Source organism: Toxotes jaculatrix, chromosome 19 (assembly GCF_017976425.1).
Source record: "Toxotes jaculatrix isolate fToxJac2 chromosome 19, fToxJac2.pri, whole genome shotgun sequence".
NCBI classification, from domain to species: domain Eukaryota; kingdom Metazoa; phylum Chordata; class Actinopteri; family Toxotidae; genus Toxotes; species Toxotes jaculatrix.
The window spans coordinates 1,393,355-1,415,844 of NC_054412.1; the positions used below are offsets into that span (position 1 = coordinate 1,393,355).

At 44.7% G+C, this 22,490-nt stretch overlaps 1 protein-coding gene across 7 annotated transcripts in view; it reads left to right on the plus strand.

The window, feature by feature from the left end:
* col12a1b (collagen, type XII, alpha 1b) overlaps positions 1 to 22,259 on the plus strand; it is a 93,842-nt gene extending 71,583 nt beyond the window's left edge. For 6 of the 7 annotated variants that reach the window (XM_041064108.1, XM_041064112.1, XM_041064109.1 and 3 more), the window contains 20 exons: positions 56 to 220; positions 316 to 354; positions 513 to 651; positions 1,459 to 1,601; positions 2,537 to 2,646; positions 7,982 to 8,140; positions 8,907 to 8,984; positions 11,138 to 11,224; positions 12,313 to 12,366; positions 12,757 to 12,852; positions 14,160 to 14,213; positions 16,009 to 16,062; positions 16,158 to 16,211; positions 16,605 to 16,676; positions 16,772 to 16,807; positions 17,151 to 17,217; positions 17,362 to 17,547; positions 17,709 to 17,777; positions 19,071 to 19,241; positions 21,316 to 22,259. In XM_041064108.1, coding sequence (XP_040920042.1) covers positions 56 to 220; positions 316 to 354; positions 513 to 651; positions 1,459 to 1,601; positions 2,537 to 2,646; positions 7,982 to 8,140; positions 8,907 to 8,984; positions 11,138 to 11,224; positions 12,313 to 12,366; positions 12,757 to 12,852; positions 14,160 to 14,213; positions 16,009 to 16,062; positions 16,158 to 16,211; positions 16,605 to 16,676; positions 16,772 to 16,807; positions 17,151 to 17,217; positions 17,362 to 17,547; positions 17,709 to 17,777; positions 19,071 to 19,241; positions 21,316 to 21,437 — 1,955 coding nt within the window. In that variant the 3' untranslated portion in view covers positions 21,438 to 22,259. Of the gene's footprint in view, positions 1 to 55; positions 221 to 315; positions 355 to 512; positions 652 to 1,458; positions 1,602 to 2,536; positions 2,647 to 7,981; positions 8,141 to 8,906; positions 8,985 to 11,137; positions 11,225 to 12,312; positions 12,367 to 12,756; positions 12,853 to 14,159; positions 14,214 to 16,008; positions 16,063 to 16,157; positions 16,212 to 16,604; positions 16,677 to 16,771; positions 16,808 to 17,150; positions 17,218 to 17,361; positions 17,548 to 17,708; positions 17,778 to 19,070; positions 19,242 to 19,998 lie in introns of all 7 variants that reach the window. The other variant, XM_041064111.1, reaches the window with a different exon arrangement.
* Positions 22,260 to 22,490: the final 231 nt, after the last annotated feature.

Genomic DNA, 22,490 nt, shown 5'->3' on the forward strand with positions numbered 1-22,490 from the left:
GCGGCAGAGCTGGATCCTGTTTTAACTCGACTGTATTTGTGCGTCCTGTCCTCAGGTTACAGCGTTTTCGCCATCGGTGTTGCGGACGTGGATTTTGTGGAGTTGCAGGAGATCGGCAGCAAACCCAGCGAGAGGCACGTCTTCGTCATAGATGACTTCGATGCCTTCGACACCATCAAAGAAAACCTGATTACCTTCATCTGTGAAACCGCGTCGTCGTGTGAGTTTACTCAGATTTTACTGCAGCAGAATAGGAAGTGTTTCAGCTTTGGTTGATGAATCTGTGGTGAAATGTTTTTCTTTCTTGTTCCACAGCCTGTCCCTTGATTTTCCTGAATGGATTTACTTCACCTGGTACGAACACACAGATCACTCGTTTATCCAGAAAAGTCACCCGCTGTCCTTTCTAATGTCGTGACCTCCTCCATCAGTGCCTGTGCAGTGAGAGGTCTGACTGCTTCCATGTGATGAGTGCGTCATTTTGAGACAAAGCTCCTGATGTGTTGTTACAGGCTTCAGGATGCTCGAGGCGTTCAACCTGACAGAGAAGACGTACAGTTACGTCAAAGGCGTCTCCATGGAGCCAGGCTCCTTCAACAGCTACACAGCATACAGGCTCCACAAGAACGCCCTCCTGACTCAGCCCACTACGTGAGTTTCACGTGAAAGATGCTGGATTTTACTGTAGTGCAGCTGATGAAAGTCATTCTGTTTTCCTGTGTTTGAAGAAGTTTCGATAAACCAGTGACTTAACTCACTAAACTCTGCAGGGAGAAACATTCACAGCGTCGCAGTGGCTGTGTATGTTTTTAATACTTCCAAGTTGTTCATGTCAGTAACGTGAAGCGTCCTGTGCGGCTGTGTTCAGACTCTTTGAGCTCATTCGAACCGGATCAGTGAATTTACGAAGCTGTGTGCGGTGGGACAGAGCTGCAGGTCACCACAGAGTCCCACCTGCCTTCCAAACTGCTTTTCACTCCATTCTGAAGCTGTTTCACACAACAAGCCTCCGTCAGGCCACTGAGTGCAAACCCAACTGCAAACTAGACTGTTAATACTGGCCACCACCCAACACAGGCGTCCCATATCCAGAATATCACATGCAACACCAAAGTGGTGGAAAACAGCTTGAGTTCTGACTGTTTATCAAGTTTAACTTTCCAAAATGTGTAGTGACATCAGAGGGACAAATGGGAAACATCCTGCTCTAATACAGTGAGTGAGAGGGAAAAAGCTCTGTCCAGATCCTTTTCTGAAGCAGAAGCATCAAAACTAGAATGTAAAAACGCTTCATTACTAATGAGGGTAAGTTATTAGTAAAATTTGAATTGATTATTATTGTGTTTTTATTCATGTTCCCTCAGTGAACCTGGCCATGTGTTGGATCAGAGAGACACGTAAACCCTCTCAGTATTCACAGTTAATCCAACATGTCCTCTCTTCTTGTCTCGTGAACAGAGAGATCCATCCTGACGGTCTTCCCCACGCCTACACCATCATCCTCATGCTCCGCCTCCTCCCTGACTCACCCACTGAGGCCTTCGACATCTGGCAGGTGTCAAGCAAGGACCACAAGCCAGAGACCGGCGTCACGATTGACCGTAAATATCGTTCTGTGTTCCTATCCTCTGATGTGTGCGCAGTGAAAAGAGGGTACTGGCATGAAACCCAGCGTGGAAACGTGTGAGGGGATGTGGAGCAGCTGTGCCTCATTGTGTTGTATCTGATCTCGACACAAGCTGAGTGGGGTGTAATGAGCCGGCTGTTCCCCCCGGCTGCTTCGCTCTCAGTTGATAACCGAGCCGACTCCTTTTACCACAAGAATCTCGTGCCATCGGCCGCGTTCAGCTGGCTCGAGTAAAGCCTCAGCTTCAGTCCGTCCGCAGGACTCTGCTGGGCTTCAGCAGAAATGCTCCGGTGACGATCACCTGAATAAGATTTCTCAGGTGACACTGAGGTTCAGATCCTCTACAGAAAGAAAGTCTGCATTATTAAAGGGATAGTCTAACTTTTGGGAAATATGCTTACTCACATTTTGGACGAGAGTGAGCTGAGAAGAATTGAACCATCTGTACAAATTTGCATTATGGGAATTGTGGGATCCAGTGTTTGAAGAGACTGACCCATTGTAAGGAAATGAAATTCAAGATATCTTGACCTCTGCCACTTTAATTTTGACCATATTTCCCCAAACTTCATGGAAATAACATGATATGATTATATCATCACTGGGTTGCACAATATGGTCCCAGTGTTTTTGTGTAGAGTTTGTAAATATGCTTCTGACTGGTCAGGACATCTGAATCCAATACCCTCAAAAAGCTCCCAGGTAACATCTGCAGCCTGCCGGTGACCACCTGTGTGTCACCTCAGAACATACGGGAGTTAAAATTGGCCTCCAGGCCTCATTTGTTCCTTCAAATCAGAATGGCAGGTTAGTTGCTTACCTGTGTGGAAAGTGTGCTGTGATGTTCTAACTAAAAAAACCTGCTCACAGATAAAGAGGCTCGTGTGATGTTTTTCTTTCTCTGCTCAGCCTCCAGCCAGACCGTGTCGTTCTACAACAAAGACGAGCGCGGCGAGATCCAGAGGGTCGCGTTCAACAACGATCAAGTGAAGAAGATCTTCCATGGAAGCTTCCACAAGGTAAACACTCCACACTGTGGAGGTCATGAGCCAAAACACCGTAAGGCAGCCCAGAGCTGACAACCCTGCTCCTTCTTCATTTACTGTGCAGCAAACTGAAACACGCTGCAGGGATGTTAAAGCAGCAGCATTATACAATCCATATGTGCATTTCAGGTTTGAGTCATATTTAAATTGAACAGAACAGAGTTGAAAGTCAAATATGTCTTTAATGGTTGAATTATATAAGATTTTTTAGTTCTATGTGTGATTGAGGCGTGACACATCAATCGAATCGCTCTGCTTTGTTCTCGCTGGACGTCCTGAGATCATACAGAGACGGTGGATGCCTGAGATTCCAAATATGTTGTATATTACAGGCAGAGCACCTCACATGCAACTACAGACGTGTTCCTGAAGAGTTATGTCAGCTCAGACAAACAGATGGTCCTCTGTAGGCAGTAAAACACAGAGCTGCGTGATGCTAAAGTGCTGCAAACTTTCTTTTTTCAATTTTTGACTGTATACAGTTCAAACCCAGTAATGGACGGATGGAGGTGACCATATGTGTCCTCTGGATGTTATAAAATGATCAATAGACAGAGACTCCAGTGGAGCTGGTTTGGTTTAAATATCCAGCCCGAGTTGGAGCGATGGAGATTAATGCTGCTGATTTTGTAGCTCTGCTTGTTTTCCTGTTTTTCTCTTGAATTGGAGGGTTTATTAAGTGAAATCTGTTTTAAGACACTCTTCAAAGTGTGTGAAAGTAAAACTGCATGTGCATTAATAGCTCCGCTATGTGCTTCTTAGGAAATCATTGTTCATGGATGTAAGACTGCACGACTTAATTTAAACAACAGCGATTTTTTCCACATCGAACGAAAACAAAACACACTCCTCCAACTCCTCAAAGACTTTGATTTTAGTCCATTTCACAAGGTGACATTTATTTATTTTAATCTTTTTTTGCACTAAATATAATTTATATAGTTGATAATCATCAGTTCTTAAAGTTTGTGAAATCAAACTTATTTTAGAGCAAAAAGCCGTGAAATTGTGTGAGAGGGGAAAATATTCAGAGGAAGTCATTGTTTTAAAAAGGGACGGGGAAACGTGTTATGTTCTGCAGCGAAGCTCAGAGCTGTGGTGCTGATAGCAGCTCTTATTTACACGACGTGCTGCTGAGGGGAAACCGTGTGGACAGCCGTGCAACAATATCACGGAGTTTCACAGGGATCCATAAGTTCTTCTGAGAGGGGGAGACCATTAAAAATGCACTGCAGTCCCCAGCTGGGACGTTTGCCTGGAAAATACTGGGTCACTGCTGTTCCTATTAAACAATTACATCAGAGCAGCTGAGGAGCGCCAGCAGGGAGGTGGGACTTCACTTCCATCCATCTCTCTCTGCAGTTTCCCCTCCGTCCTCTCGGCTCAGGGGGAGTTTTTGGGAGGCAGGCGCTCGGTCTTGCCTCTGGTAGCCGACCGCAGGGGAATTCTTGCTGCTCTGTGGTTTTTACCTCCCAGCATGCCTCTGTATGCTGCGTCTGCCGCAGGGCAAGACGTTAGTGTCAGCAGGGAGGCTTTAAAACCCGTCTCTCAGTGAATCATTTGTTATAATAGTAGAGACTCAGTGATTTAGAAAGCCTGTCAGCAGATTACCTGCTGTACTTTGGTAACACCTGCCCCCTGATAATACTGCTCCTCTGGGCAGTAATTTATTTTTGACCTTTTTTTTTTCATCCTTTGTTTTTGTTCTGTAATTTCTTTTCCCCTCTGGCAGAAAAACGGAGTCCATTTAGGAATTTAAACAGTGAGTTGTGAGTAAATCATCGCGTTTGTCTTTAACTAAAGGCATGAAATGACTTCTTGTAAAATCCAAGTGGGATTAAAATTCACTCAGTCAGCTCAGAATTTAAAAAAATCTCCTCAGGAGGATTTTTTTTGCCGGAGTTCTTGGAAGAAGTCCCAGACATGTTTGTTTCAGATGTGATAAAATGAGTAGGACCATCAGAGCGAAAGAGAAAGTGATGCAGAATTGATGCCTGAGGGTGAAATTCTTCCTTCTCCTGCCTCCCCCTCCCTCCACAGAGAGGTCAGAGGTCAGAGATGGCCATAAACCCCGGTACCTGCCTGGATTTCAGTTTCTTGCTCGAGGGCGTTTCTGCAGGGAGGACGTTTGTACGTCACGGAACTTAAAACCTTTGATCCGTTCACTCTGGATTTTTGCTTTTTGCTTTGGCAGCTTCCAAAATGATAAAAATAACTGAGCTGAAGAATCATTTTGTACACTTAAAGATTTAAATGCGTGTCAGATAAAGAACTGGCGAGCCTTCACAGCTCACTGGGATGTTTTGAACTCGCTGTCAGTGAAAAAAAGACATGATTTAGAAAGTCAGCTTAAACCTGAGTGCAGCCTCCCTGTGAGCTGTGCCAGATCCACGGAGACGTCAGCGTCCGCCACATCACCACGTCTGACTTCGCTAATCCCCTTTCCCCTCGCAGCACTTTACCCACCAGCTCACTCAGCAGTGGACGGATCTCTGAAGTCCTCCCCCAGATGTGTTTAACAGCAGAGATCAGTCAAACCGGCAGATCTGTTGTGGATACCTGAACAGATACGGAGCATCTCTGTGGTCCGACGGGACTAAACAAGGATTACGTGAGCTGTGTTAGCTATCAGCCGTCGCTAAATGATCTGCGCCAACTGCAGAGGAATAGATTAACAAGCCTGCCAGTGCCTGTAACTTTTACTCAGCCTCTGAGAGCTAAAAGACAAAGATAGAAAACAAAGATGCTCGGACTAATGGGAACTTTCTGGAGACGTCGAATCAAACGGAAAAGGAACTATCACACAGATTAATCTGAAAAACAGTTTCAGAAAGCAAACATGAGACGCTAAATTCAAATAACGGAGGAGAGTTTCACTGCACTGTTGCTTAATTTACACCTGGAACACCTGAGCAGGTTCCCTGAGCACTGTCACTATCACTCTGACACACATGCACACCTGGAGTATCACCCTCTGCTTCTAACAACTGCTTTTAGTGTCGGTTTCTCCTCTGGAAACAGGAACGAGTGAAATAAATTCAGACAGAGCTTCAGGTCGACTGAGGGCAGGGAAACGTTCTGGAGAAGGAAAACATAAAGCTTGTCCTGCTGACTCGAGGTCAAAGGAAACCTCTATCTGCAGTGAGAGCGATGTACATTTTCATCTCCACTTATATAAACATGCCTCTGTGACAGCCTGTAACCCACAGCGTGCCTCCACCCCTCAGCATGAATGGTTAAAGGTTCATTCTCAAAGTGCCCGTAGAGCCAGTAAAACACAGGCTGTGATTTTTCACTGGACACCACCTGGAAGGAAGTCAGGCCCGTCGCTCTCCCTGCTGTGTCTCACTGCTGTTACCACACTTTAAAAAGCAGTTTGATGCATTTGGTGCTGTTGTGAGTATTTGGTGTGTGCGTGTGCGTGTGCGTGTGCGTGTGTGTGTGTGTGTGTGTGTGTGTGTGTGTGTGTGTGTGTGTGTGTGTGTGTGTGTGTGTGTGTGTGTGTGTGTGTGTGTGTGTGTGTGTGTGTGTGTGTGTGTGTGTGTGAGACACATCAGGCTCTGATACTCAGTTTAAATTGTACGTTTTTCTGTTCGTATTGATGTTTGATTTTTTTCCAAAGCTGGAAGAACAGCTAAAAACCTGAATGAAATTCATTGGCACCGCCTTTATTTTGGCGAATCTGATGACGAGTAACAGCTGATGAGAGATCCTCATGAGACTCATGCATCAGTGTCAGAGTTTCCTCTAAACCTCAGAGGATTCTTCAGCCTGATGAGAGCACAGGTCTGAGCGACACTCTTTTGGCGTGAACCCGACCTTTTTTAAAATAATGGCAGCTTCAGTCTGATTGTATCAGCTGTTGTATCAGATCTGTTATTGGCTTTTAAAACCCAGTGAGCTGGGTTTTAAAAGTGTGGAGGGCGACACTCTAAAGTTTTGACAGTACCTGCTGACTTTGTGAAAGCTGCAGAGCGTCAGATAAAATGCCTGAAATCTACAGTGTGAATGGAAACGCCGCTGTCCTTCCCTCCCCAAAGTCCTTCTTGGACGTGTCAGTGTCTCTGCGGTCTGTTAGACATGCCTCTGCATTTCCGCAGACGCTGACTGACCACAAGCAGCGAGCCGCGGCTGCCGGAGCTGCCAGCTGCTGCTCCATGGCGTTGTAAAAGCAGTGTTTTCCCTCCTTACAGCTGGACCGTCTCCGACCGGCCGCTGCCTCAGAGGGGCCAGCTTTGAGGAGAGGCTGTAGTAAAGTCAGCGCTCGTGGCTGACCACAGAGTGACATCATGAGGAGATGTGGCGAGGGAGATCTGAGTGGGGACTGTGCGTTGTTAATGCATTGTGGTTTTGTGTGTAACAGATGATTCCACTGCCTCAGTTATTCTACAGTTCAGGGTTGAATCCGTGTAATACTGAGATGGAAGGAATGAATTTGGATTCCAAAATGTTTTTCTCCGGCTAGAACAGGGATTTCTGAGGAGAGGGGAGAAATCCAATCAGCAGAATGGGTATCAGCGTCAGTGCTGGCCTTATTAGGTTAATCAGGTATCGACCAATCAGGAAATAGTTTTGTTGTTATAATCACACTGAGACTCACAGGATGAGCACAGCATCCGCTCTGATCCACCACCAGTAACCTTACCACTGACTGTCTGTCCTCAGGACAACAACATGATGTCATTAACAGGAAAGGAATCTACATAAACATATGAACGTCTCTACTTGTATTTAAGACATTGTATATTTTACAGTTAGAGCCTCATGTTAAGGTACATACAGATAAACCAGTGAACTCCATGCAGTGAGTTGGTGCATTAGATGTGTTTAAATGCCCTCTGCTCTGAAACATAGAGGCAGTTTTTGGGCCCTTTGGTATTTTTAAGTAGGTACACGTAATAACATGGAACTTGAAGCAACAGGAAGTAGTGCAAACATCAAAGCACCATGGGAATTTCTATGCCGTCCATCATTTGGTCCAATCTTTAGTTTCCTACGTTGTGCAGCAGTGTTTGTGCAGTGATGCAGTGCCTCTTCTTTGTGAATGAATGGTGAGGAAGCGCTGGCTTTCCTCTGTGAGCTCTCTCACATTCCAGCAGTGTTTCAAAAACAGAACTGCAGCAGAGACGATTGAGCACGTCCACCCTCTGCTCAGGCTCCACCGCCACGCTCGCCATAACCTAATAATTTGCAGGCCATCAGGATAAAAACCAGACACAAGACTTGGTCGTAGAACAAAGAATGTGCCAATAAAATCTGCTCTTCTTTTTTTCTCCTTTCTCTCCTTCCTTTCTCTTTCTCTCTGAAGCTCCATATCCTGGTTTCATCCACCAGCGTCAAACTCAACATCGACTGCCAAGAAGTGGCTGAGAAGGAGATCAAGGCCGCTGGAAACACGTCCAGCGATGGCTACCAGGTTCTGGGCAAGATGTCAAAGTCCATCGGCTCCAAAGGAGAATCAGCAACTGTAAGTGAACTCTGATCCTGCAGAGGAAGAAGGAAACTTTAAACTACGGATGTAAAAATATACGAGGTGTTTTACTTTAATTTGGACTTTGCAAATTTAGAGTTTGAATATGTTACTGCACTAAGGAGGACTGTGTTTGTCAGTCTGCATCTACAACAATGATACCCAGCAACAGTGATATGTGATGAACAGAGGTCTGATTTCAACTGAACCACTATAATGTGATGCAACTGCAGATGGCTCAGTGTCCAGTGGAGGTGAATCCATTTATTCAGAAAATGTTTGGGATTAATACTGACTGATTAAAGTGACTGTGGCAGTGAATATGAAAGTTGAACATTTCATTAGTATAAAAAAATGTGATATTTATCCATTGAAGTGAAGGAAACCGGGATGGATGGGATGGATTTTGTTGTTTCGGCCTCCAAACTCCTTCCAGGCACGCTCTTAATGTTTGAAGATGAACACAGCTGACAGGGTTTCACAACAGCTTCATCACAGCAGCAGGATTCTGGGGCATTCTAACAGAATCAGGGATTGTTGTTCATTAAGAGGAGCTGGTTCTGAACTGGAGCAGTGCTGTACATTAAACCGCCAACACGACTGCCATATGAGACGTTTCCTTTCTTCTCCGGGGCTGATGGGACTCGGCTGTGCCGCGTTCTCTGCTATTTTTCTGTTTGTCTTCTGGGAGCTGTGAAGGGCGTATCAGAGACACATGTACCACAACACCGTTTCCATGTTTTGTTTTTTTCCTCCTCCACAGTTCCAGCTCCAGATGTTCGATATTGTCTGCAGCTTGGCCTGGACCAGCAGAGACAGATGCTGTGACCTCCCGTCTATGGTAGGGGAGCCCTCCACCTCCACGAAACACAGACACTCAGTGTGTACACGATCACCCAGCACCTCCGCTCACTCCTGTAACCCACAGCTGAATGGTGGAAAATCTCTGGCTGTAGCTTTGGCGTTGGTGTTGAGATAATCAGCTGTTGTGAGGAGCAGCTTCTGTCCTTTTAAACTATAGTTAGATCACAAAATATAGAAATCCCTGACAGAGTTTTGGCCTAAAGACTAAAGATTCTTCTCTGATATAATTTGGATTTCAGCCTAAATAGAAACTCTTGTGTTTGTGGATCTTCGGCACTGATTGGACATATGCTTTCAATGCACATTTTGTTTTTTCTACCCTTGAAGTGAAGAAAATGTTGATGCCATTGTTTGTGGCCATGCTTCGGTCATCGTGATATGTGATATGTGAGGTTAAATGGAAAAACAAGACATTATTTTACTTTATACACATTTCCCTGAGATAATTTCTGCATCCAGAGCAACTCTGAAACTCACATCTGCTTGTGTGTAAGTGCAAATTTCCTGTGTTTGTTTGTATATTTGTTTGTTTTTACATCTGTGGCGCATCTTTGGGTGTGCTGACTGATTATCGTCCGACAGAAAACTCTCAGGCCACCTGGTTTTTCTCCGTTTTTGGAAAGAAAGAATCCAGACTCAGGGACAGTGGATTTGTTTTTGGCAGCTCGTTTAGGTGCAGTTAAAAGCGGAAGTAATTACAGCCTCCTGACAGTAAAAAGCAGACGAGTGTGTTTGTAGTGTAGCACTCAGCTGCAGGTCCTAAACAGCTCTCAGGAGTCGGAGTGTGTCCTTGACTTTCTTCGGTTGTTTTTCAGACTCAGCAGCAGATCAAAGCGCAGGACTCAGAGCAGCATAATCACAATCAGAACAAGCTCCAAGAGAAAAACAAACAGGCCATGTATGATATTCAGAAGTATGAGCCAGCTGATACATCTGATGAAAGGCCAGCGGGGCGTGAGATACAACATAAAACAGCAGCTTAGCTTTGTTCATTTAACAGCGTTTTCAGTGTATACTGCTTGGTTTTCTTATTTTCTTCTCTTTGGCCACCGTCCATATATTTTACTCACCAGCTTCAATGCTAACATCTGGGAGTCTCTCTGGAAAACATGATTATAACGGACACGTCGTTTCAGTTGAATCGCTTTCGGAGCTGAATCCAATCAGTTGTACAACGAGCTGAAAGATGCTAAAAAGCTGCAGAGCTGCTGATAATTCTGTGGGTTACAGACATGCACCGCTGCGTCTCCACCACCTGCTGAACGGACTGACAGAGAAACTTCCCTCTGTCCTTTGTCCTTCGTCCTCCACACATGAACTCCTATGAAAATAATTTCTGGTGTTTCTCAATACCAGTGCAAGGATAAAAAGAGAAGGACATTTGTTTTCAGGCTGTTAAAAATCTGGGCATCAGCAGCAGCTACAGTGTGAGGACTCAGATGCAGCACAGCTCAGGCTGTTGTTCAGTGGCTGGACTCTGGCCTGTCTCAGTGTGAAGGCTTCTCACTTCAGTCCCAGCAGAGATCTCCAGGGACGCCGTAACAAATAAAGCTTTGTCTGAGCGCAGCACGTCTGCGGTTGGACTTCCACAGGATTTTGAAAAGGTTTCAGCTGTGGTGGATGATTATCTGAGTTGCTGCAGAGCAGGGACAGCTGCTTGATTGGGCTGTTTTACTGACATTTATTAAAAGATCCAAGATCCAAGAGTCGATCAGCATGGATAACATCACTTTAAAGCATCACGGATCGAAATCTCAGCTCTGTTCTTTGTCTTGTGGAAGAGTTGAACCTACAGAAATGTTGTCTGAACTCTTCACCTCGGGAGAGACCTGCAGGACATACAGGGACATGCTTCCCACTGTGGCTCCACACACCTTGTTAGGACGCTCACTCACAGTGTATGTCAGTGACTGCATGAATCATCTGCTGCTAATGAGGTGACAGGGACGCTCTTAGATGTTAACTCCTGCCCAGACCTCAGTCCAAAGCTGAATCAGTTCAGACTTGGACGTGATTTTCTTTGGCTTGTACGATTCTGTTCTTTCAGACGCTTCGTCTGGACGTTCACTCACAAACTGTCTTTATGTTTCTGATGTTTTTGACTGTTGAATTATCTTTGTCCTCCAACAGAGAGATGAGCTGAAGTGTCCGTCTCTCCCTAACTCCTGTACCTGCACCTCCGAGGGAACCGGACTCCCAGGGCCTCAGGGTCCAGTGGTAAGAACCACATCAGTGTGTCTTTCAGCCCGTGTCTGCCTGTCTGGCCAGAACACAGTGTTTACACCCTGTTATTTACCGGTAGATTCACGTTTTACCTTCAACATGAGATAAACATCAGTTCAATTTTAAATGAGCTGTAACGATCAGTCTCGTTTCTGCTCAGTGATACAGAGATTTTTAAATGTGACGTAAAAAGCTTGTGCCTGTTTATGATCTCGAGTGGAAGGATTTTCCTTCACCAGCTTAAAGGCACTTTAACTTACTCTTATACTTTCTTTATGTGCTTTCACTTAAAAGCAGGGCTTTGGTTTTTCCACGGTGGTATTACTACCTGTACATAAGCAAAAGCTCCCTCAGATTATTTATGGTTATTTATATCCTGTATGTTGTACAAGGGAGAATGTTGCTCCCTGAAGCACAGGACCATGGGAACTTTCTCTGCAGTGCCTCATAAAATCTTTTAAGAGAGGGGAGAAGGTAAACTGCAGTGCAGCATGTTGAGGGCTGACCTGTCTGACAGCTGATGGATACATCTCCACCCTCCTCTCCTCCCCTCTGTCTGCACTGATGTCCATTTTAACAAGACATACAGTCTCCTGTAAGGACATGGGAAAAGCTGGCGTATTTTTCTTATTGTCAACAAATCCCATGAAACCAACAGAGAGTTAGACCATCTCTCAAAATACCTCACAGATGTGTAGTTTTATTTTTTAAAAGGCTCAGTAATTCCCTTAAACAGCTGGTCTTTGTAGTTTTTAATCAAACAAACAGGAGGAAACAGTTAATTAATCAGGGACTATTTTCAGCGGCGGATTAATCCACATTGGGGGGCAGCAGGATGGTGGGTGTGTGGGACCTGGTTGGTTTTGGTCTTAATGGAATTTGTCAACAATAAGAAAGACGGAGTATCATCAGGTTTAACAGCCATTAATAACTGAATACAGAAGAGAAACACTTTCTCATGATGAATCTAAAATCTAATCTTTAAAGTTCTCAGATAAATCCTGACAGATGCTCCTTTGGTCTGTTCTCCTGTTGTCTTTGTTGTGTTAATGCGATAAATGCCCCCCTCTCCCCCTCCCCAGGGTGCCCCTGGCAGCAAAGGTCCTCGAGGTGAAAGAGGAGAGGCTGGTCCTGCTGTAAGTATCTGTAACATCATCTTTAAACTGCTGCTTCGTCTTTTAATTAACACTGTGGAGAAAATAAAGATCCCTGACAGTTTCCTCAGTTTCCTCTGAGCTGGATCGGACTCTGAGTTATCTGCCCTCGATGAAAACAAACGATTGTTTAAAGTACGAAAGCTTTGAAGAGAGTCAGCACATCTGATTCCACTTATTGAATGAGGAGTTTTCTTTTTCCCCTGATATGAAGGGGAGTTCGGTTCGATCCATGCAGCAGCATTCCTTATCTCCTGTTGGTCTTTTCCACAGATTGCAACAGTGTCATGCTTAAACTGGGCCGAGAGATATCAGCAGATAGCAACAACAAATTCCTCCTGTGTTTAAATATTTCTTATCCGTATTTCGCAGGGACCGATCGGCCCGCGGGGAGATATCGGACCACCTGGGCCCATGGGTCTGCCTGGCCCTCAAGGACCCAGCGGGCTGTCGATTCCAGGAGAGGCTGTAAGGCTATAAACACACCTGATACACACACACTCACACACTCCCCACTCTGAGCCACACAGGCGATGCGTTTTCAGCAACCAAACATAAATCCCAGGATGCCTCAGCACATCGGAGCGGGGATTATTTGGCGATTTATTTTGAAGAGAATTTACAGGCTGGGGAGTATCTGTGGCAGAGACTCACATTCCTTCATGTCTGAGGGAAGAAGTGATACCAAAAAGACCTGAAACCTCAGTATCACTGAATGTTAATAAATCAGAGTTTGGATTTCCGTCTCGGAGATGAGACGTACCCAAATCAAACAGAACTGTTCCCTCGTCTCCACAAAGGTCACAGACGGTGATGTAACGAAGTCCCGTCCTTAATAATCTGCACTCTACTCCACTATCTCCAGTTTGGGTTCGGGTGACTCCATACTCCACTACACTTGATCAACAAGTTACTTTGCAGATTGAGATTTTAGATATTAAACATATGATCTCTTTATGACGTCTGGCAAACACAAGAATTACATATATTAAATAAAACAGACTTGTCCCCTGAGTGTCCCTCCAGGTTGAAGGCACTTGTCTGTTGGACTTTAAATGTACCGCAGACATTGGCAGCCATACGTGTTCTCTTTAGTCTACAAAAATATGGGTGAGATGTTTTATATAAAATTCTAAAACCGTAGTCCTTCCTTTTCCCAGTATGCAGCTGCTGGTTTCTAGAAGTATTTTTCCTCACTGTAAATTTCATTTTAAAGGTTTTATTTTAATAGTTTCATCATCATAGAAACATATGAGCCTTCTGCATGTTTTGATGCTATAGGATCATGTTATAACCATCAATTTTAGTTCCAACTTAATTTATGAGAAATCATGTTCAGTCCGTGTGGAATGGCACATATCTGTAAATACTACAATACCCATGAGCCTCAGCTGCCATTTTTTTAATCAAAGAAGCAGATACTTTCTAACACAGCTGTTTATCTTCTGTAACTGGGACAGTTTCATGTCCAGTCACCTGAACTGAACTTCTACAAAGGTTTCAATCAGCTGCTTCTTGACCAGCTGCTGCTTTTGACTCTGAACTACACCAAACAATCTAAATACTTCTTCCACCACTGCAGAACTAAATTCACCTTAAACCACATTTGTAAAGCATCACATCTTCATGTGAAGAATCTGTTGATCTTGGACGGAGCGACACCACAGGCTGAACGTTTTTCTTCTAACTGTCGAGTCACTGATCTGAGTGTTAAAGAAATGTTCTCCTGCTGTCAGACACGGTCCATCATTCATGTTGTTGTTTTCTGTCTTCAGGGCCGCCCTGGACCAAAGGGAGACCCCGGTGACTCTGGCTTACCTGGACAGAAAGTAAGTGCAGCTCTGGCTAAAAGAAGCTTTTTGGATCTTAAGAGGAAACAGGGATAATTCACAGTTTGACTACTGGTCTGGCGTCCGGCCACGTGGCTGGACACAGATGCTTTTCCAGCTGAGGAGGATTCTGAGAGAAAAGAGGGAGTATGTTTCTCTGCAGCGGGTTTCTGATTATTACTTTTAAATTAAATTTTTTTGCGGACGATGAGCCAAGAACAAGTCACCTTGATTAACAGCAGTGTTTAAGTGTCGCCCTGCTGCCAGCTGCTGCATCCTCCTCTTAATCTAAGTTGTTTTATCTGGGAATATACAAGGAGCTGAGGTCCAACCTGGGATATCCAGGGTTTGGAAGAAGAAAATGACACCTAAGCTTATAAAGAAACTGTTGGCATGAAAGTAAAGAACAGCCTGGGTCACTGTTGAAGCTTTGAGTCATACAGGATAAACCTGTCTGTTTCTAAAACCTTGAGTGATCAGGTAAAGTTTTTGTGGGGTGGGATGAGATGGAAGTCAAAGCTGCTTCTTCCAGTGACAGATTTATGAATACTGCTGCAGGATTCAGAGAAGCTGATCAGGGAAAACTCTCGTTATAAGAAACATGTTGTACTTTTTAAGTCATAAATACAAAAAGTTTCATGGAACACAGAACGATCAGAGTGACATTTATTAATGAAAAATTCAGCAAAACTGACCATTTAAACAGAGCAGTGAGACGGAAACTTAGCAAAGATGTCTCTGTGTCCATCAGACACGTCTCCAGCTGTGGTTAAAGGTCTGATCCCGTCTCAGATTAGGTTACAGCTGAGCACATAAGAAGGTAAATGAAGCCTAAATGCTGGAGGGACTGGAAAAAACACCTCTGAGTTTTCTGTCCTCCTTATGTCCAGTGATCCGTCTGTGCAGCTCAGTGCAGGGAGACTCCATTAAATCTGTTTATAGGCACAGTCACAGGTAAATGGCTGCTGCTGTGGCCTCTCCTGACCTGAGGAGTTTTGCTTTAGTGGGATTTTAAAAGAATTTGCCCTCGCAGGCTTTGCATTCTGACATGGGCATAAGAAGGATCAGTGTTCTGGCTTTTAGCTGCTTTATATCCAGCAGGTTTCAGAGTTTCAGAGTGCAGTTTAACTGATACGCTTAAAGATTAAAGTATGATCAAATTAGCCGCCTATTAAATTTTTGTCAGTCAACTATTCGATTATTTGACTAGTTGTTCCAGCTCTACGACGGGAATGATTTCCCATCCTGCTCCTCCACAGGGACAGGACTCTGAAACCGGACCTGTTCATAGAAGTGGAAGCTGTGACGCAGCAGCTGTAGTCTTCATCATGGCCTCCTCCCCCTCACAGCCTGAGTAAGGCTGATTAATCTGCTCTTTATTCAAATAAAACAAACCCACTGAGCGTACCTCCACGTGCCGGTGCTGATGGAGCGAGCAGGCTGCAGGTGACCATGTTGGAGCAGATGCTATAGCAACATGCATTTAATGACTTGCAGACCACGCGGGCCCTGGTTTATAACGGCCAATAAAATGGATCTGGAATATATTATGTTCCCTGTAAATCTTATGCTGAGGCATCAAAGACCAGAGAGGATTGACAATAAAAATAGTGAGCAGGGTTTCTGAGCAAATGAGCGCGAAGAAGCAGATTTACTGTTGGACGCGCAGAAATCCGGCGCTGAAACAAACCGGTTTGAGGTGGTCCATCGTAGCAAAGGCGACCTTTTAATTACGTGTTTAAAAAAAAAAAAAGAAAGGTAAAGTGGGCTTTGATTTGTTTCTGTGTGTCTGCAGGGTTCACCTGGTCCTCCCGGTGCTGTCGGTCCGATCGGACCAGCTGGAGTGAGGGTGAGTACACACAGGCTGGCTTTAATGGCAAACATCCTCTGGATTCTTTAAACATGAACAGTTCAGTTTCTTAAGTCATGATCTTTTAATTTCAGGGCCCTCAAGGAAAGGAAGGACCAGCTGGACCCAGAGGCCCCGCAGGGCCCATGGTAAGACTTTTAATGGTTTGACCCATTTGATCCACACCTGGAAGCTGCTACCTGCACTGCTGGCCGGTCAGCAAGGCACGCAAACCCAGCTGAAACAATTAAGCATTTAAGTGCCTTGCTCAAGGACAAGCTGGCACCAGTTTATTTTGTTTAACTGGTTTAATTTCCCCACTCAGATTTAACAAGCTGGTGGTGCTGACTGAAGCTAGCGTTTCTGATTCAAACGTTTATCAGGACAGATGATTGTGATGATATTTAACCCTTCTCTGTGGTTCATATGGGGAGTATTTCTGGGGAAGAAGCTCTGTTAATGGTTAATATGACAATGATTATATCCAAACCCGGTGGTTCTGTTTTCCAAACTTTCACTGGTTTCTTTCTGTTTCCCTGCAGGGACCTCCAGGATCTCCTGGAATACCAGGTGCTGCAGGAAAACCCGGAAAGCCCGGAGACTCTGGTCCTTCTGTGAGTGTCCTTCCTGTCACGGCGGCTTTATCCGCCCCTCCAGCATCGTCTCTGAGTTTAAACGGTTTTAACAGTTTTGCGTTTCTGTTTTTTAGGGTGGTGTCGGCCCCAAGGGAGACAAGGGAGAGAGAGTGAGTAAATCTGAATGTAGAAGAATCTAGAAATCTGAATCTAGAGACTCAGAAACTTCAATTTTTCTGTGGCTTTCATGCAAGTACACATGGGAAATACAGTTCACAATCATAGATGTAAACACATAGAACCTCCACAAACACAACATATGTCACAAAACGTGAAGACAGATCAGCACAGAAAGGAACAGGGACGTGAACTAATGGTACAGCACAGGAGGGAAGATGCTGCACATCATCAGTAAAACCTGAGCCACAAACATTGTTTAATAAAACTCAGGCACCACATTCAAAAACAGATCTTCATGTGTATTCATCTGAAATCCTTCCTCTCTGCTCCCAGGGCGACTTTGCTCCTCAGAACATGATGCGATCCATCGCCAGACAAGTTTGCGAGCAGCTAGTAAACTGTAAGTGGTGCTGATTTTTTTTTTCCTGAACTCCATTTGGAAATGATTCTGGCACCGTGAAGCAACCAGACTGTTCGTGATACAGTAAGTCTGCCACTCGCTGTTTGGGTTGGTTTCAAAGTTCCTTTTTCTCTGCTGCTGCAGCACAAATGACTCGAGTCAACACGCTACTGAACCAGATCCCCAACGGCATGTACCGCAACAACAACCCAGGACCCCCAGGGCCTCCCGGACCTCCCGGCAGGCAGGGACCCCGCGGAGAGCCGGGCGCCACAGGAAGGAACGGTTTCCCCGGAAGTCCAGGTTTACCCGGCCAGCAGGGAGAGAGAGGTACGCCCCCGTCAGCCTACAGCACAGAAGGAGTCTCCAACATTATAGAATGAGTGAACACCACAGTGACTGTGTACAGACAGAATGGGCATGTTCAGGAACATTGTGAGCCCTGACCTTCTCTAATAGACACAGAGGCTGACTCAGTGTGTTTCCTTCAGGTCCTGCAGGAGAGAAAGGTGAACGAGGCGTCTCAGGAGTTGGACAGAAAGGACCGAGAGGGCCCGCAGGTACATCGCACATTCTCTTTAAACCATCTCAACTCAGCCACGCTCCAACAACGAGGCAGCCACAAAAACATAGCAGAAAACATCTCGTTCTGCAAAAGTCAGCTCAGATGTCAGCAACATAACCATGATGTCATCCTGCCCGGCGCCTTAGAGCGCCCCCACTAATCACACGTCCACCCCGTCCCGCTGTAATCCAGCACCCAGACTACAGCCTCACAGCTCTGAGACCATCCAGTCTGTCAGACGGAAGAAAAAAAAAAAAAACAGTTTTCTGAAGCAGACACGGTCAAGTTGTGGAACCAGTGTGAGCAGCAGTGGAGGAAGTGGACGGCAGTGAGTCATGGTGGAGGAGGCTCATTCCCAGCACACACGCTGGGGACAGCGAGGAGCACACAAACCGACAGGGAAACTTTCCAAGCCGGCTTTGTTCATGTCTAGACACAACGCAGAGGAGGAAAAAGCATCAGCAGATCCAGCCTCTGCCATTCTTTCCTCATAGTTTAGTTTTTTATGTTCCAAATATTGTGCCTGACTGTCAGCAGCAGTTGCAACAGCTTTTTATTTATTTATTTATTTGATAAATTCCGTTTCCAGCTGGAACTGGAGCACAGTGATGACACTGAGCCATAATTATCTGTTTGGTGCAGAGATCGTGAAACACTGCCTGGGGGTTTTATTTGAGACAGTTTTACAACAGTATAATAAATTTGAATTCATCTCTAAATTAATCAGAAATAACAACCCAAAGCTGAATTTCCAAGCGTGATCGTAAAAACACACAACCACACGGAGAACAGTCACTCTGAGCCTCACGAACTGCAGCTCCAGCCCCCGAACACCACTCTAACATCCGGGACTGAAGAAGGTCCACCACACTTTCCTAAACCCACGGCAGCAATAAAACATGTCTGTGTTTATTCAAAGTTCACACCTTCACGTCTTGTTTGGCTTGACCAACAAAAAACACACAGATATTGAGTCACAATCACAGAGGACAAATCTCATCATCACATCTGAGACGAGAACGAGCACAGCTGCTGCTGTTAACGAACTAATCCTTTAATCCCTCGTTAACCTTCGTACGTGTAATCTCTCTGACAGAACCTGAGTTTCATATCTTTTGTTATTTGAAAGTATTAATACGTGAGATCTGAAAAGCAGACTCAGGACTGGACTCCGCCTCCTCTGGGACTGAGTTAGTTTACGATGTTCTGATTGGCTGACTGAATTTTTGTGTCTGTTTAGCAAAATCAGTGTAAGTGTCTGAATGTCTGCACCTTTATGATCCAACAGGTCCACAAGGAGAAAGCAGGACAGGACCTCCAGGTCCTCCAGGTTCAGCTGGACCTCGCGGTCCACCTGGGCGTCCAGGATACGCCGGCGTCCGTGGACCTCCCGGACCTCCTGGATACTGCGACTCCTCTCAGTGTGTCGGTATTCCCTACAACGGGCAGGGATACATAGGTACGTATGAGGAACAGAACAGAAGCACTTAGAATAAAACAGCATCCTGTAACGTTTACTCGTAGATAATTCTGTGACTGAACCGCTGGACGTTTAAGTTCGGGATTAAATCTTCAAACAGAAATGACATTAACTTTAACGTACACACCAACAGCTCGGGAAAATCCTCGTTCTCCATCTCCTGGAGTCAGATGAGAAGAAAGACACCAGGTCCACGTCTGTGCGTGGACGGGCTGGTGACTGAGTCTGAACGTGACTGATTGATTGATCAGTGTCACCAATAAACTAACCATCAGTGATAAAAATAAATGTTCTGTTAAATATTGAGTTTAGTATAAAATGAGACACAAAGAGGAAACGAATCTTCACATTTGAATTTATCAGTTGAATCTGTTGTTAAAGCAGCTGCGTGTTATTTTCTGTCAAATGATGAATGAAATCACTGCAGCTCAGTCTGAGTCACGATGAGTGTGAAATGGATCTGATGAGTGCAGCGGTTTCCTCCATCACCTGAGGCACGAGCTCGTTTATCACTCTGCAACATGTAAATCAGAGAATCTGTTTATTTACATTTCTCATCTGACTCCAGGTAAAATGGTCAGCAGGTGTATTTCCCCGAACTTTAACCAGAGGATTAATGCATGTGTGGAAACTACAGTCTTATAACTTATCACTAATCATTAGAGAGAAACTCTGAAGTTGTGTATTCGCTGCTTTGACCTGACTGACACCTTCCATCCTCTTTGGCCTGTTTCAGGTTCACCATAGTAGACTTTCTATGCCGCCTGTGCTGCTTTCACTGACTTCCTGAAAAAAACAAAACTCAAAGTCCTGTAACTGAAACACTTGCTCACACGCTCTAGAGCTGTTTAAAGGATAACCGCCAAAGGAAACCATTAACAAACTATGCTGAAAAACAACACAACAACAAAGAGGGAACCAGTACTAACAACGACTCACAGCCAGTAGAACAAAACACCACCAGCAGCAGCGGTGATGGCACCGACCTGTTTAGTGGCCTGTTTGCATCTTGAAGCCAAAGACCAAACAAAGAAACCTTGTGTTCAGTGGAGGAGCATGCACCAAACAACAACAACAACAAACAACCCAAACAAATACTAACAAAGGTGGATTTGTAACAGAGAAACGAGTGCAACCACCACAGCATCACCAGCAACAACAGCAGCAACAACTGTTAACAGCATTTCTCTGGAGGTGACGTGTAAATAAACTAATTTGTGCCTTGTACATGATGTTTGAACCAAGTCCACTAAATTTAGTTTTTAACATCTGTAGTTTTAAAGCTTGTGCCTTGCAAACAACAACCTGCTGCTTGCTGAATGCCAACAAAACGCCTCCTTTTTATTTTATTTTACTTTTTAATTTTTTTTAAATTATCCCGCCCACGTGTTCGTCGCTGTTTTAAACTGCTCAGGGCCAAACTCAGTCTGCACATGTGACCCTGGAGGTTTAGATTTTCCACTTCAAAAAAAAAAGTTTTTCCTTTTTATTTTATTTTTCTGCCCAAACCAGCTGAAGTGTATGTGTACGTACTGAAACACTGACAGCGCAGCCACAGCAGCGTCTCCAGGCTGCTCGTCCAACTCCATTCGAAAGTAGAAAAGTTTTGTTGCTTCATTTTGTAAATGAATGAGAAAATGACTGCTGATAATTCTGGAGTGAAGAAGTCACCTGAACACCTGAACCTGTTCTAACATCAGCAAAGAGGGAACATGCAGGGGTGTGTCCAGGGGCGGAGGGTAGGTGGGGTTCACTTGTCTCAGCCAATCAAAGTCCTGCAAATTCAGTCGAGTATCTGAAATCACATTTTACAAGTTAAAGATCATTTCAGAGATCAGGAATAAATCCTGAATCACACAAGCAACTCCAACAAACACGCCCCCAGAAACCCTGAGGACACGCCCCCTGCTTTACTAACCACCCGGATCAGAGCTTTAGCAAACAGTCGCACAGGAAAACTAAACTTCAACACATTTTTTTTGTGCATGTGAGAAAAACTGAGAGAAAATTTGCCAACTTGTGCTCAAATGGCCCAAACACTATCTCCGAGCAGGCCAATACCCTCCTGAACCCGACACCCGAGTAGTCCCAGTCCCCGAGGAGGATCAGGTGTCGCAAAACCGGCGTCGAAAGAGATCACTATCAAGAAAGGCACCCAACAGGCTAACATCATAAGACAAGCCATGTTCTCCTTTTCTTTTTTCTTGTTCAACCTGTGTTTGTTGATGGAATTATGCACATTATACACAGAAAAAGGGGTTTGACACCTCGACTTTATTGGAAAATACCTTTAAATGCCTTAAAACGTATGTGAATATTCATTTTTGTGGCAGGTGAAGGGTTTGGACGGAGGGAGGGGGCGACTGAGAGGTAAAATAAAAAAAAGAAAAAGAAGAAAAAAAACCGTGAGGATCCATGAAACAAACCTGTGAGCTTCCTGTTTCCACTTGTGTTTTTTTTGCTTGTAACATATTTGCATCGCGTCTGTGTGAACTAGCGTGTTGAACAGTGATGCTAGTGATGGTAGTGGAGGAATGAAAGTGTTTGTTCACAGTGTTGAGACATCACATTAGAAATGATTTTGTTTTTTGTCACAGTTCATCCAGTATGTTAAATATAATCCTTCTCATTCAGTGTCGTCGGTTCAGTTTCATTATGACAGTTAAACACAGCTTTCATTTGTATCTCTAGACTAAATATTTATCAGTTTTCCTTTATCCCGTCACAGCTGATTTTACCGAAGGTGGAATTGCATGTCTGTGGTGTATATTTACTATGTTTTTTTTGTTACATTTCATTTTGTTTTAACCAGAATATAGTTGTTGTCATTCTTGTCATTTCTCAGTATGGAATGCAGCCGAAAACCTGCGTGGCAGACTATGGAAGTGGTGCTGCTGCTCCGTGTTTTCACTGCAGATTGTGAATTCCACAGCCTTATTTTCTTATTTATTTCTGAAAACAGAAGAGGCATTTTTCAATAAAACTACTGAAAATTTACATCTGAGCGGGTTTTTCTTTGTCTCACGTCTCCTCGGGGTCCCGCACAGACTCTGTCAGGGAGGGGGCTCAGAACAAAGGCGGACCTGAGGGGACTGACTAAACCGGCACTTAAGGGGGAACTTGGACTCGGGCTTGGTCTGACTGGAGGCTGACCATAAGGGCGGGGGTTAAACTGGGATTTGGCAGATAGGGGCTGAAAACAGCAGCACGTGATCCGACTTACTGTGA